At 42.5% G+C, this 15,394-nt stretch overlaps 1 protein-coding gene across 1 annotated transcript in view; it reads left to right on the top strand.

Annotated features, from left to right (window-relative positions):
• The window catches only part of tmem245 (transmembrane protein 245), a 246,505-nt gene that overhangs the window by 35,989 nt on the left and 195,122 nt on the right, over window positions 1-15,394 (top strand). The window contains 3 exon segments of the mRNA XM_072508900.1: window positions 3,168-3,285; window positions 7,771-7,866; window positions 9,925-10,056. Of these exon segments, the coding sequence (XP_072365001.1) occupies window positions 3,168-3,285; window positions 7,771-7,866; window positions 9,925-10,056 (346 nt within the window).

A 15,394-nucleotide genomic window follows, 5' to 3' on the forward strand; every position in this document is an offset into this window, starting at 1 on the left:
GCTTAAAACTGTGAGCTTCACTTGCTCCTTTTCGTCCAGGCCGTACATGGTAGCCTGCTGTTTAACTCTAGCGAAAAACTGGTGTGGGCCTGATGTGGGAAGGAACAGTGTAATTTTTCCACACGCGTCCCGTAATTGGGTCACGGTTAACGGGGTTGTATACAGGAAATCTGTGTTTCCTTCTGCTGCGGCCCTCCGGTGTGTGGTTACAGGGTTCATGGGTGTGTGTTCTGCCTGTTCAGTCGGGGGTTGGGGTGCTTTCCCCTTTTGGGGCTTTTCTTGCGTACATGTCCCATGTACGTATCTGTGGGCAGTCTCATTTAACTCTTGCCAATTGGGGCTGTTTTCCTGGTCTAATTGGGGTCCAAACGTACTTTGAAACCCATTCTGGACAGAAAGCAGAGATTGCAATTCTGCAATTTGCTTCCGGCACTTTGCGTGATCAATGGAGCTCTGCCTTTGTTCCATCGTTGAAGTATGGAGCGCTCGTAGGGCTGCTTTTAAATCATTGCACTGTTTCTGCCATTTCTCTACCTGTTGCTCGGTTTTTTGTCTTATCAAGACCGCACATTGCGTGTCCTGGTAGGCCTTATCATATTGGGTCTGAAAACTACTCAAATGGGCGAGACAAGACTGGTGTGCCCTCTTGGCATCATCCATCTCTCTGTCCCTCGCTGCTAACTGTTCTCTCAAATCTTTATTCTCTTTCTCAAACTCGCTCACATCTCCCTCACTATTTCTGTCTCTCTCTATCTCTCTACGGAGCATCCTAACGACCTCCTCTATGCCTCGCAATTGTGCCAAGCAGGACACGATTGCCATCGGCTTGCGAGCTTTCCCTAAGCTCTTGTGGATCTCTGACAGGTTCTCCCACCAAGTATGTCCTTTACTCCCGGGACCTGTTTCAGCATTCGCACAGAATTCGCTCCAAAGGGGCTATCCTTTCTCTGAGGTACTTTCTGATTTCCTCTTCACATACGAGACACTGTCCTACTCTATTGGTCGCTGCGACCTCGAATCCCTGGGGGTTCATAAGGCATTCCATTGCCTTCATTGCCATTTTCGCTATCTGGGTTAGGTACTGAATTTGGAGCAGGGGTGATAAAGTGGTGTTGTAAACGCTGGTACGGCTTACGCTAATTTCCGGCCTACAAAACTCCCAACAGTTTTACGCACCAAAATCTCTCAGGTTTACCTTATATCCCTGTTAGTACGCATGCATTAACACACTTACGAATCTCGGAGGTCTGATCAGTATTCTTCTCACGCTTGTGGTTTTTTTCTGTTTCTAATTGGATTCCAATTCAAATTCGGGTTCTCTTGGAGTGGTTGGGCCACTTCTAGGTCGAATCCCGTCAGATGTCGCCAGTAAATGTTGCTAATTGTGTTTCTCTTAATTTGGCTCTAACGATGGCGGCCAATATGGTCGCCTTCCTTAATTCTAAATATGTTTTGCTCTAGAGTCGCCAGGTATCTCTCGATACCGCCACAAGGTTCAAAACCGAATACTGATCAAAGACTCGATACACCAATTAGTAAGTTCAAACTCAATGCTCATTTATTTACACACACAGTCAAATATACTCATACATAAAACTCTACAAACTAAACTATCACTACTGCTAAAGCCTATACTTAGCTTCGGGCGTCCACTCAGTCAGAGGAACAATGGCCTTTGTTTGGTTCTGAGGCTGCTGGAGTCGAACTGGTATGGGATAACAGCTAGGAGTGTCTGTCTCGTAGCGTGTGTTGACCTTGGACTTACTTGTTCTGATGTTGCTGTTGGGCAGGCCTCTCCTCAGTGAGAGCCGGAGCCAAGAGAGCGATTCTCTCTTGGGGGATCCTTCTTATACCCAAAAGGGGTTTTGCGCGCTTTTGGGCGGGCCTTGAACTTGGCCCCAATTAATTGGGCCGTTTCCAAATCGTTCCTATCGATTTCCTCCAATAAAGTGGTGGGTGCCCTGATGGCTGGGCGTGTCCTAGGTGGCCGTTGGCCTGCTTTGTTCTGGTCTCCTCTGGCGCCGGGGTGTCTGCCTTGGTATCATTTACTTAAATGTTACTCTTTTGTCCCCTGGATGGCTCATTAGTATGGTAATGGTTTTGCAGTTTTGGTCTTGTCTGGGAGCTGCGGCCCCAATCAAAACAAACCCTGCACCTGCTTGCTTTCTCAGTATTGTCCATTTTCCCTGCAATCTTTGCAAAGTGTCCATTTTGTAATCGGAAGTGGCCATCCCAGATGGCTACAGGAGGTCGCATTTATCCTTCGTAGCGCCTCACTCCATACTCCCCAGTTTATCTCCCCTCCCAGCTTCCCTTCACACTTCTCCTTAATCTCCACCACCCACTCACCTTCCAGCCACCTGTTTACTTCTCTGATCCTGCCCTCCCCTTCCACATCCGAAGCAACTGTCGTTCCAGCAGAATTTACCTTGGCAAACAGATTGTGAGGGACCAGATCATCGGCTGGCGGCGATCCCGTTTATTTGGCCAACATCGGGAACTCCGCTACCAGCGGCGGGCAGTGGAGAATCCAGCTCATAATCTGGATACTTAACCTAAGTTCTTTTAATATCATTAGTGCAAACAGACACAATATATGCTACATTCATCATCCTATGCATACTAGAATTATTGGATATGGAATTTGTTTTTTATTTGACTTCGAGATTTTGATCTGTCTTCTAGTACACAAGTAGGTATAAACCCAAAAATCGTCTACATTTGTTTGATTTATAAAGTTCCTGATCAGTCTTATATTCCAAAATGATGTTATTTATTCATTCAGTTTGTCAAAAATTAGACTCAACTGCTTCATTAGTTCTGCCATATTCCCTTTATTTCCTGCTGGTTGAAAGTTCTTTTTTCCAAAGAAATTTACATTTTGAAGATTGCTCAACAATAATAGATCAGTTTATTTTTCAGGAGGTTGCCAGTGTATTATCTTCAAAGAAACATTTAGGAGAACATTTCAGCCTATGTGTCAGAATGTTAAAGTTTAGGTGAAGTAGTTAATCAACATCCCTTAGCTCTGTAAGTTAAAGCAAATTTCATTATTTATTTTCCAGATAAATACTATATGGTTTTGATTGAATTAAGCTGTTGATAGTCCTATGATATCAATGAAATGGTTGAAGCAATGAATTAACTTTTTCTTCATCCTGCTACAGGTATGGACTCTTGTTGTTGGGTATGTGTTGGCAGTTTCATTTAAATGGAACACAAAAACTGAGCGTTTTCTTAAAACGATCGCTGTGCCAGTCTGGACCGTGCTTCTCTTTTATTTAGGTAGGCAACATTTAAAAAAAATAATTCCAGGTATGTGGCTCATTTTGTTCCAATTTGAGATTTGCCCAGTCGAAAATGAAGTATCTCTAGAGAGTCAAGGAAGGAAGAGGGATGAGAATTTGAATTGGTGGTCTGTGAAGCCTCTAGATGGCGGTAGTGGCATCCTGCCAGCATGTTCTTGGCTTTGGTGTAAGGTGATTAAAGGGGTACGTTTTCTATCTCTAATGTAAACTAAAATCAAAAAGTACATGCAGTATAAAATAATACATGATATCATAAGAATGAGCAATAATGTGGTTTCTGACTTTAAAAATGTTATTGTGCATAATCTAAAAATGTTATTGCACACAATCTGTTCGCATTCCTTTCAGAGGTTAAATAATGTAGCTAAAAGCACATTAATTAGAATGTGACCACAAATATCTGTTCAGTTGATGTCATAAACCTTGAGATGTACTCAGTATGTTTATTAATCATTTGAAATGCAATGTTGTCTCACCTTAATGTATTTTGTTATCTTTTTACGTATCTTTATATTTTAGTGTTTGAACAAAGAAATTAGAAATAGCGGTTGAGGAGTGAAATACGATCTGACTCTGAATGGAGTGCAAGTTGGTGATAAATAGACAGTTAGTAATGCTTTGGAAATTCAGATTTTTAAAAAAGTTACCTTTGCAGATGGGTATGATTGAAGAAGGTTAGAAGGATTGACCATGCAATGGCACGAGTTATATCATTTTGCATACTTGGTTTTTGTTCATAGGAATTGTTAGACGATAAACGGCCATGGTCTCATTTGGTGGTTCTTCTACCATTATTGCATGATACAGCAATAATGGAATTGTTGATTACCCATAGCAAATAATCTCTTATCAGTTAGTCTTTAAGAGGCAGATGGGAAGTGAGGAAAGCTTTTGTGACATTTTTCCTCAAGACTTTTGTCTGTAAGTGCCGTCATTGGTAGCTTTACTTGAAAACCGTAGCTTTTCCCAATAGCTTTAATTTTTGGACCTAGAGCGGTGACACTTAGTTGCACCTGGATTATGCAGTTTGCCTAATTTGCCAAGATACAGCTGAACTGATAGATCCTTGAGCAGTTTCTGCTTAAAATTTGAAGAATAGCTCAAGGGCAAATTTCAAAACCTTAATTTGGGTAAAATTTAGTAAAAGCAGTGATTTTTTTAAAAAAAGGCGCAGCTTTTTTTTGTTAACTTTAAGGACATTAAAATCAAAGAATCAGTCTAACTGAGTTGACTTTTCAAATAAAGTCTCCAGTTATCTCATGGTTATCACCTGTCATTTTGGCAGTTAGAAAATGTAGCCCTTCTAGTCTCTAAACGTGATCACACCAACCTAGAGATTGGAACACAGTGACCAAGATCTTGCTGGAGTGAACATCATACTTAGAACATAGAACATAGAACGATACAATGCAGTACAGGCCCTTCGGCCCACGATGTTGCACCAAAACAAAAGCCATCTAATCTACACTATGCCATTATCATCCATATGTTTATCCAATAAACTTTTAAATATCCTCAATGTTAGCGAGTTCACTACTGTTGCAGGTAGGGCATTCCACGGCCTCACCACTTGCACTATTAGTTAGACATTTTCCTTGGGAAGCTGCCAAACTCAAAACAGCTTCACTGCAATACTGAAAAAGTTAGCATCTCCACTCCGGTTCTGCCAATGATTAGGACCTATGTGACCAAAGTGCAGGATATTGATACTAATCCCTGTTTCCCAACCACAATGATGTTCAATATAACCTACCTCCAATTGATACATCTTGCATGCTGTCTTGTCATGTATTCACAACTTAAATTAATAAAAGGGTAAGAATTAAATATATAGGTAAATAATATATATGACATTCATTGCTCATTATTCTGTGAAAATTGAGATGTGAATTTCAAACCCGAGCGCCAGTACAAATCCCAGAATGTTTTTTTTCCAAACAATATTTAATTTTACTATTCAGCTATTGTATTTTGGTGTCCTGATTGTTACGATCCCGGATGAGAACCCAATTATTTGCAATTTGTAAAACTGTGAGGAAAGGTGACTGCGCCACAGGAGTGATAACACTGATCAATGGGTATCTTTAACCACAATAGCAGCAAATAAATAGCTTTACAGATAAGTTATAACAGTTCTTAAGTAATAGGAAAAACTTTAACTCACTCCCTACACTTGCCACTATATATTCCAATTAAATAAACCAGTATAGTTCAAATACCACTTATAAATAAAGTCAACAATCAGGTTTACTTGCTTTTCTCTGTGCAGAGCCCTTGGAGAGAACCTTTCAGGAGAAAACTGAATGACATTTCTTGGCAGACTAAAATCCTATGACAAACTGAAACCACAGACAGACCTGGCTCCTACTCTTAATTACATCACCAATACCCAAAACACAAGGAATTCTGCTGTCTCCTCCCACAAAATGTCCCATGACCTGGTTAGCCAGGACCAAATACAATATCTCTCATAATTATCTACACCCCAGGGATCCCCAAACCAAAACAACATTCCATTAGCCACCTATCTATAAATGAGTAAATGCTTCCCAAATCTATCAGCAGAATACTCCCCCTACAAAATCAAAGATTATCTCACTCTTATGACCCCTTAATTCCAGCTTTAGCAAACATACTGGCTGTATGCATCTTGAACCTGATTTTAAAATAATATTGCTGGAAAAATAAAAATTTAATTTCTTGCATTCAGTACATGATGTTAGTTCCTGCATGGCCTAAATTTTTCTTGTTATAAAACAATGAATCCTCTTACTGAACAGCTCCATGAGGTATCTGAGAATAAGTTATGACCAATAGGACAGACATTCAATTTTCAATAAGAGAAAGTAGTGATTATGAGCATAGGGGATGGAGAAGGGAAACACAAGTTAGAAATGGGCAATGTCAGAAAGGAAGGGAGGATTAGAGGGGGAATATTAAACTAAATATGAGGGAGACACAATAAGTGAATGAGAAATGATGAACCGACTGAAAGAGGAAATGTACCATCCAAATTTCAAGTAAATAATTCAAAATAAAATGTGTCACTGGTTTCACTAAACATTTTTACGTTGTGATCTGGCAATTAGTGAGAATATTGATGAGCATACCATGCTTAATTTAAAAATTCTGGCTCCTTGTGGGCAAATAATTTGCTTCATTAGCTTGATCTGTAGAAGGTTAGTCAACCCCGCTTTAGCATTCTGGGTTATAACTTCCTTAATTTAGCCTCATTATTCCTTCATAAACCGTGGATCATTGCTGTCCCTCATTTTTGAACCCTTTCAAGTCAACATTTGGCCTTTTGAAGTGTGGCGACCAGAGCTGCATTCCTAGTAATCCCATGGCACAGTGGTTAGCACTGCTGCCTCACAGCACCATATTCCAACCTCAGGTGACTGTGTGTGTGGAGTCTGCACATTCTCCCGTGTCTGCGTGGGTTTCCTCTGGTTGCTCCGGTTTTGTTCCACAGTCCAAAGATGTGCATGTTAGGTGGATTGATCGTGATAAATTGTGCCTTAGTATCCAAAGGTTAGTGGGGGGTTACAGGGATGGGGCGGGGGGATTGGCCCGGTGCTCTTTTGGAGGGTTAATGCAGACTCAATGGGCCCAATGGCCTCCTTCTGCACTATAGGGATTCTATGATTCAAAATCTAAATATTAAACATAACCTCTCCAGATTCTTTCTTCACTGTTGTGGTTATTTGCATTTTATTTTACTTGCGTCTCATGTCTTGTGGAAATGGGTTAATGTAATTTTCTAGGCTTTTGTAAACACTCCTTGTGTTAAATGTTCCTCTTCCTTTCTTCAATTATCCAATGGATTTAATAAAATCTATTAGTTAACATTCCTCTCTGAAAGCATTACTGCACTCCCATGTTTTAATGTTTTTTGCAAGCTCATGATTTTATTTTCTATTTTTATAGATAAGAACATGGACAGAAACACAGATCACTGCAGTCAACTTAGCGGTGTTTCTCCAAGGCTAATACAATATTACTCATAAATTTTGACTTCTAGTTCAATTCCAAATCCAGGTTTATATCCCATCCTGGGATCTCCACTGATTCTAAACTAACCTTTCAAATAAAGCCTTCGATAAGATCCTTTAGGAAAGACTAATCAAGTTAAAATCAGTGGGGATCCAAGATAAGATGTGGGAGTTTTAAAAATCTGTTCATTTGTATGTTCCTCAACTAAATGAAGTGTTTAATCTATACTATTTATTACTTATTCCACTGTTACTATAGTGCTTTTCAAATTTTTAGCAGTACGCTGCCATTTTTAACATCATAGGATATAAACTATCTGGTCCAAGATATTTGATGATCATTCATTTTTACTTATCAAGTAGCTCTTTTTCATTGATTTCAAAGTTTTTATTGACTTTCATTGTAGCACAACAATGGAACAGATAATAGATGTTAATATTCACTTATTAAATATTCCTTTTCCATGTAGCATCAGTTGCTGGCTCTTGGCGTATTCCAGTTTTCGTAGTGATTGTCATTCTACTGATTATGGGAGCAATTCAGGAGGAGAGAGGAAATGCCACAGGTAAGTCAATGCTGTCGTATCATGTGCTGCACAGAGAATTTTTGTTCAAATCTATTAACAGCAGATGCTCAATTTATTTGTGTGTTCAAATGGTGCATTCAAAATACTAGCCCAACATCCCAAGTGGTCTTTTTTATATCCCCCCCCCCCCCCTGCCCCCCCCAACCCCTTCTACTTTATATTTATGTCCGAAAAGCGTATTTTCCATTTTCTGTGTGTACATGCAATGAACTCCCATGGCTTTGCCACAATTTTGCTAATACTGTCTAACAGTATGGTGTTTATACATGTAGGGATACACATCTGAGCCACTGATTTGCCATGAGCAAATAAATTAAATTGCATTTGTACTATATTATATTCTGCCATATTTAAGAGTGCTTTGTGAATCAAGTTACACAATTCTTTCCATTTTGTTGTGAAAATAGTCAGTATATATTCCTGTACCTGTTAATTTAAGTTTTGTTTCTTACCAGATTTAAAGTTTGAAATATATAGCAATTGGTATACATTTTTACTAGTCGGAGTTAGATGGTTGTAGTCTGAGAAAGGTCTGTGGTGTTCATCTAAACTGAAGGATACTCTTTAGCAGCACTGGGAGATGATCTTATATTTGAGCGGAACTGAGATGGGAGTCGTGGAGTTTGGCAGTGCTGCAATGAAGCATGGTTGCATATGGAGTTTTTTGACCCTCCTTTACTGCTTAGTCCGGGTGTAAGAATGTGGGGCTTGGTCAGTGGTTAATTCTTGATTTTTGTTTGTAGCATTGAAGGGAGGGCATAGACCTGATGCCACTTGGCATTAAATAACTGACAACATTGACTTGTAACTTCCCAGACCTTGTAACCATTGAATTTGGACTATGTGATTCGATCACAGTATCATGCTGCAGCAGAAGGCCATTTAGTCCATCTTGTTTGCACTAGGTCTCCAAATAAGCATTATGGCTTAGTGCCATTCCCCTGTCTTTTTCCTGTCCCCCTGCATATTTGTTTCTAATCAAGTAATCATCTAATGCCCTCTTGAATGCCTTGATTGAGCCTACTTCCACTTCCAGGCAGTAGGTTCTCGACGCGAACCACTGGCTGTGTGAAAATGTTTTTTTCTCACATCATTTTGCAAATCACTTTAAATCTGTGCCCTCTCGTTCTTGGTCCATTTACGAGCGGGAACAGTTTCTCTCTATCTACTCTGTCTAGCCTCCTCATGATTTTGAGCATCTCTATCAAATTTTCACTAAGCTTCTCTCCAAGGAGAACAGTTCCAACCTCTCCAATCTATCCTCATAACTGAAGTTTCTCATTCTGGAATCATTCTTGTAAATCTCCTCTTCATTCTCTCCAATGTGTTCACATCCTTCCTATAATGTGGCATCCAGAATTGTACACAATACTCTAGCTGAGGTCTACCTTGTGTCTTGTGTAAGTTCAGCATAACCTCCTTACTCTTGTACTCTATGCCCTTATTAATAAGGCCCAGGATGCTGTATGCTTTATTAACTGCTCTCTCCATCTGGTCCTGCTTCCTTCCATGATTGATGCACTTATGTACCCAGGTCCCTCTGTCCCTGCACTCCCTTAAAAAATTGTATCCCTTATTTTATATTGGTCTCTCCAATTTGCTCCCTTTCTGCGTGTGTCTACAGAATATCAGTTAGAAACTGTAACTATTTTAATTAAACAAAACACAAATGATAATTAGAAATGTTCTTTTTAAAATACACTAATTTTTAGTTTTATAAAAAAGCAAATTAGGATGAGGAAAATGTGTTCCCTCTAGTGCCTATGCTACTTAATATTCTTTCTGATATTAAGAATACAATTGGAACATTAAAACAAATGTGTAATCAGTACAGTCTTGCATTTAAATAAAAATTGCTATTTATAAATAAAGAAAATTCTCGAGTCCCACATTTTACATTAGACTACTGCCTACAGGAGTGCTGCATGTTGGCAGTTTTGATTTTTCCCACATTGTAAAATATACTTTGTTCTATTTTCAGTCTCTTGGTATGTTCATTATGCTTGTTACTTTTTGTCTCGTCCTTTTTGTCTACAGGTTTGGAGCTATCTGATCAGGTGATTCAAATTGTAGTACGCAGCATTAATATGGTAGTGTCCATGACAAGATTCAGCCGTCCTCAAGAAGATCATCTATCAAAAGAGTTATCAGGTGATCAATTGACTTCAGGTATGAAATAACTGAGGAAGTTGATAATTTGCAACATAGCTTCCTCTCAGCCATGTAAATAGTAATCTAGGTAGGGCCAGCATGATGTTGTGAAACTTAATTTTTTTGAAATGATGAATTCTGTGGGCAAAGGGCAGGAAATATGTTTAAGATCATTGTTGGTTTGTTGTCTTTTGTTGGTAACGATTTTCATTGTAGCAGGTAATTTTATTGTGTCTTTTAAATTTTTGAATGTGTATCTAGGTTTGCCCATGTTGAGGTAAGATCAGCTTCATGTGAATTGGGAAGGATCTAATATGTGCAAATGTGGGTGCAAATTTGTGCAAATTTGCACAAACCGGGCAACACGGTAGCATTGTGGAAAGCACAATTGCTTCACAGCTCCAGGGTCCCAGGTTCGATTCCGGCTTGGGTCACTGTCTGTGAGGAGTCTGCACATCCTCCCCGTGTATGCGTGGGTTTCCTCCGGGTGCTCCGGTTTCCTCCCACAGTCCAAAGATGTGCAGGTTAGGTGGATTGGCCATGATAAATTGCCCTTGGTGTCCAAAATTGCCCTTAGTGTTGGGTGGGGTTACTGGGTTATGGGGATAGGGTGGAGGTGTTGACCTTGGGTAGGGTGCTCTTTCCAAGAGCCGGTGCAGAGTCGATGGGCCGAATGGCCTCCTGCACTGTAAATTCTATGATCTATGATGTACAGTAAGCACTGATTGTGGTAGTCCGTATAAAGCAACCATTGAACATTGTTTTTGGATAATACCTTTAACACTCGCCCTCCACCCCCAATAGACTTAGTTACTGGGCATTGCCAATTTCTATTTGCTTCTTCATAATTTCATAATTTTAAACCCTCGAGCAAATCCTTTGTCTCAATAAGGGCAACTCAATCTTTCAGGTCTCCGTATTTGTACTTCCTTCATGCCAAGGTTGCATACTAATGATCTTTGCTGTACCCTTTCAATTGCCTTAAAATCTCCCCTATGAAGTTGAGCATAAACCGTGGACCGTGCTTTCACAGAAGTCCTCTTCAGGCTTTTGTACAGATGAATCATTATAGTTGGACTATAATATTCAAGACTTGAAATAAAATACAGTATTCCTTTAGTTTTTTTATGGCTTACCTACTTGTACTGCATTTAATGTCTTCTGAACATGAAACTGAACTCCTCTGTCCTTCCATACCATTCAATCTTTCTCCATTCAAAGTATAATTGTTAGCTTTTTAACCAAAATATGGCATCTCACATTTGTTAACATAGAATGAATGAAACAGGGCAGATGGGATTGAATCATATCAATATCTCTTTGCATTTCCTTTAGTCCTCAGAATTATTTACTCTGCCTCCCAATTTAGTATTGCCTCCAGCAGTCACCTATTTTTTAAAAAAAAATGTTGATGCATACAGATGGTTCCTGAGCAGAACTTGTGTAGACTTTTAAAAAATAAATTTAGAGTACACAATTCTTTTTATTCCCAATTAAGGGGCAATTTAGTGTGGCTAATCCACCTAACCTGCACATCTTTGGGTTGTGGGGGTGAAACCCACGCAGACACGAGGCGATTGTGCAAACTCCACATGGACAATGGCCCGGTGCCAGGGTCGAACCCGGGTCCTTGGCGCCGTGAGACAGCAGTGCTAACCACTGCGCCACCATGCCGTCCTGAACTTGTGTTGGACTTTGCTACTTATTTTCCATCACTTAGAAACTGTTTTAACTTCTACTTTTTGTTTCCTCTCTTCTATTGAGATTTTAAATCCATTTTGCTACCCTCCTCTTTAACTTCATACACTTTCATCTTCCCCAATAGTCTCTGGTGTGGTACCTTCTGCATGTCCATTTGCACACCTTCCCCATCCGTCATACCCATCATCTCTTCAAAGAGCTCAATCAGGTATATCAAGCACAACCTCCCTTTCTGAAATCTGTTTGCTGATTTGCATCCAGGTATTTAATTGTTTCATCTTTAAAAGCTGGAAGATTTTATGAGATTAAAGGATCATGTAATTTCAAGTTGTTAAGATTCCAAAATTTTCGGGACTTCTGGTGACGGCCATGGAGTGAATGTTCGCACACAGGGCCGCTCCGGCTCAAAGGCATTGGTTTGGGCACTTTTTACCTGTAAGAGAGTATCTCCGGCAGGAAAGTGGTGCAAAAGGTGTAGAGGGAGTGGTTCTCCCCAAGATTAGGATGTCAACTCACTACCAGATCCAGCAAAAAACAGTCAAAGACCTGGCTAAGGAATTGGAAGGGCCCTGTGGCGCAGCAACAATTGCAAAAATGGCAGAGGGGGAAGGGTCAGTGCCAGTGGGAAAGGCCCAGATGGAACAGTTGGCCTCCATCAAAGATGAATTTCGCCAGCAAAGGAAGGAGACCCATGGGGGACTGGTCAAAGGTCATTGAGGGAGCAGTAGCTCCTCTGCGAGGGTTGATGGACCGAGTGGGGAAGTGTCTTGATGCACAAAGGGCGAAGATACAAGAGACGGAGACGGTGGTGTCTGACCAGAGCGACCGGATTGTGCCTCTGGAGGTAGAGGTGGGGACCCTGGGGGTTTTATGCATGTCGCTGAGGGTAAAGGTGGAGGAGCAAGAAAACAGATCCAGGTGGCAGAACCTGCGTATTGTGGGGCTGTCAGAAGGTCTGGAAGGAACAAGCGCCACAAAATATGTGTCAAGGGTGTTGGCTGGGCTGGTGGAGCAGGGAGTGCTGGACAAGGCCGCCAAAGTGGACAGGGCCCATAGGTCTTTAAGGCAGAGGCTGAGAGCAGGGGAGCCGCCGCGGGTGGTGATTGTGCGGATGTACAAATTCATGGACAAGAAAAAGATCTTGCGATGGGCCAGGGAGAAGCAAGACTGCGAATGGGAGGGGAACCCTGTCGGAATATATCAAGATATTTGTGCAGAGCTGGCGAAGAGGCGTGCAGGATTCAACAGGACCACGGCGGTGTTGTACCGAAGGAAGATGCGATTTGGGATGCTATACCCGGTGAAACCGTGGGTCACATTTGAAGGCTGGGAGTACCTATTTTGAAATACCAGAAGAGGCGAATTACTTTATAAGGGACCATAAACTGGGGGAGAACTGAGTTAGTGGGAGGTGGATGAGCCACATCTGTAAAGATTGGAGGGTATGTGTGATGTATGTTTGTTGTTGCTATTGTATTTTGGGAAGTTCTAAGTTTGCACGGGGATAGCCCCCCCCCCCCCCCCAAAAAGCCGCCTGTGCTGTTTTTCTTTTGAAGGGGGTGGATTGTGACTTTGATTGTTTTTTTTAGCGATGGCGGAGGGGGGCCTTTGAGCGGAAGCTGCTATGCTGGCAGGTGATGCTGATGAACGGAGGTGAGGTAAGGGAAGAGGAGGCCGAGAGAGGTGGCTGAGGGGGGAGATGGGAGGGGGATTGCGATGTGGCAGAATTGGAGACTGAGCATGGTCATGGACAAGGAGGGGGACCATCTTGGATGGCCTGATTTAGAGTGGTATTAGAGGAGGCAGAACTGGAGGGGGATGATGATGGATGATAGAGGGAGTGGAGGCGTGAGCCTCTGTTAAGAATGGTAAAGCGTAACGTTTAATTGTGTGATTGAATCTAGGGTGCACAGGTGAGTCCTGAGTCAATGGTGAGGTTGAGGAGGTTTGGGGGGGGTTACTCCTTCTCATGTGTATAAGTTGTACTGAGAATTGATTTTTTTTGTGGTGAGCGGGTGGTGTTGGAGATTTTGGAGGTGGAGTACGCGGGAATTATGATATCCGATCATGCGCCACACTGACTGGAAGTAAGGTTCGGCGAGGGGCAGATGCAGAGGCCGCGATGGAGGCTAGATTCAGGTTTGTTGGTAGATGAGGGGTTCTGTGAAAAGGTGAGGTCAGCGATGGGGGAGTATGCGGTAATCAATCAGAATGGGGAGGTGTCGGCGGCCACGTTCTGGGTGGCGTTGAAGGTGGTGACCCGAGGAGAGATTATCTCGATTAAGGCACGCAGAGACAGGAGGATGAGGGTGGAATATGGACGGCTGTTGCATGAGATAGTTGAGGCTGACAGGAGATACGCGGGGACCCCACTAATTGCTGGCGGAGAGGAAGAGGTTGCAGGGGCAGTTTGATAGGTTGAATATGGGGAAGGCAGTGGGACAGTTAAGGAGGGCGAGGGGGGGGGGGGGTCATAGATAGCAGCTTCAGGGAATTAGTTACACCAAAGATTGGAGATAGATGGGTAACTGTAAGAGGGACTGGGAAGAAGCAGTCAGTGCAGGGATCCCCTGCGGTCGTTCCCCTGAGAAACAAGTATACCGCTTTGGATACTTGTGGGGGGGGGGGACTTACCAGGGGTAAGCCATGGTGTATGGGCCTCTGGCACGGAGTCTGTCCCTGTTGCTCAGAAGGGAAGGGGGGAGAGGAGCAGAGCATTAGTAATTGGGGACTCGATAGTCAGGGGCACAGATAGGAGATTTTGTGGGAGCGTGCGAGACTCACGTTTGGTATGTTGCCTCCCAGGTGCAAGGGTACGTGATGTCTCGGATCGTGTTTTCCGGGTACTTAAGGGGGAGGGGGAGCAGCCCCAAGTCGTGGTCCACATTGGCACTAACGACATATGTAGGAAAGGGGACAAGGATGTCAGGCAGCCTTTCAGGGAGCTAGGATGGAAGCTCAGAACTAGAACAAACAGAGTTGTTATCTCTGGGTTGTTGCCCGTGCCACGTGATAAGGAGATGAGGAATAGGGAGAGAGAGCAATTAAACACGTGGCTACAGGGATGGTGCAGGCGGGAGGGATTCAGATTTCTGGATAACTGGGGCTCTTTCTGGGGAAGGTGGGACCTCTACAGACAGGATGGTCTACATCTGAACCTGAGGGGCACAAATATCCTGGGGGGGGAGATTTGTCAGTGCTCTCTGGGGGGGTTTAAACTAATGCAGCAGGGGCATGGGAACCTGGATTGTAGTTTTAGGGTACGGGAGAATGAGAGTATAGAGGTCAGGAGCACAGATTTGACGTCGCAGGAGGGGGCCAGTGTGCAGGTAGGTGGTTTGAAGTGTGTCTACTTCAATGCCAGGAGTATACGAAATAAGGTAGGGGAACTGGCAGCATGGGTTGGTACCTGGGACTTCGATGTTGTGGCCATTTCGGAGACATGGATAGAGCAGGGACAGGAATGGATGTTGCCGGTTCCGGGGTTTAGGTGTTTTAGTATGCTCAGAGAAGGAGGCAAAAGAGGGGGAGGTGTGGCGCTGCTAGTCAAGAGCAGTATTACGGTGGCGGAGAGGATGCTAGATGGGGACTCATCTTCCGAGGTAGTATGGGCTGAGGTTAGAAACAGGAAAGGAGAGGTCACCCTGTTGGGAGT

Source organism: Scyliorhinus torazame, chromosome 6 (genome assembly GCF_047496885.1).
Source record: "Scyliorhinus torazame isolate Kashiwa2021f chromosome 6, sScyTor2.1, whole genome shotgun sequence".
NCBI classification, from domain to species: domain Eukaryota; kingdom Metazoa; phylum Chordata; class Chondrichthyes; order Carcharhiniformes; family Scyliorhinidae; genus Scyliorhinus; species Scyliorhinus torazame.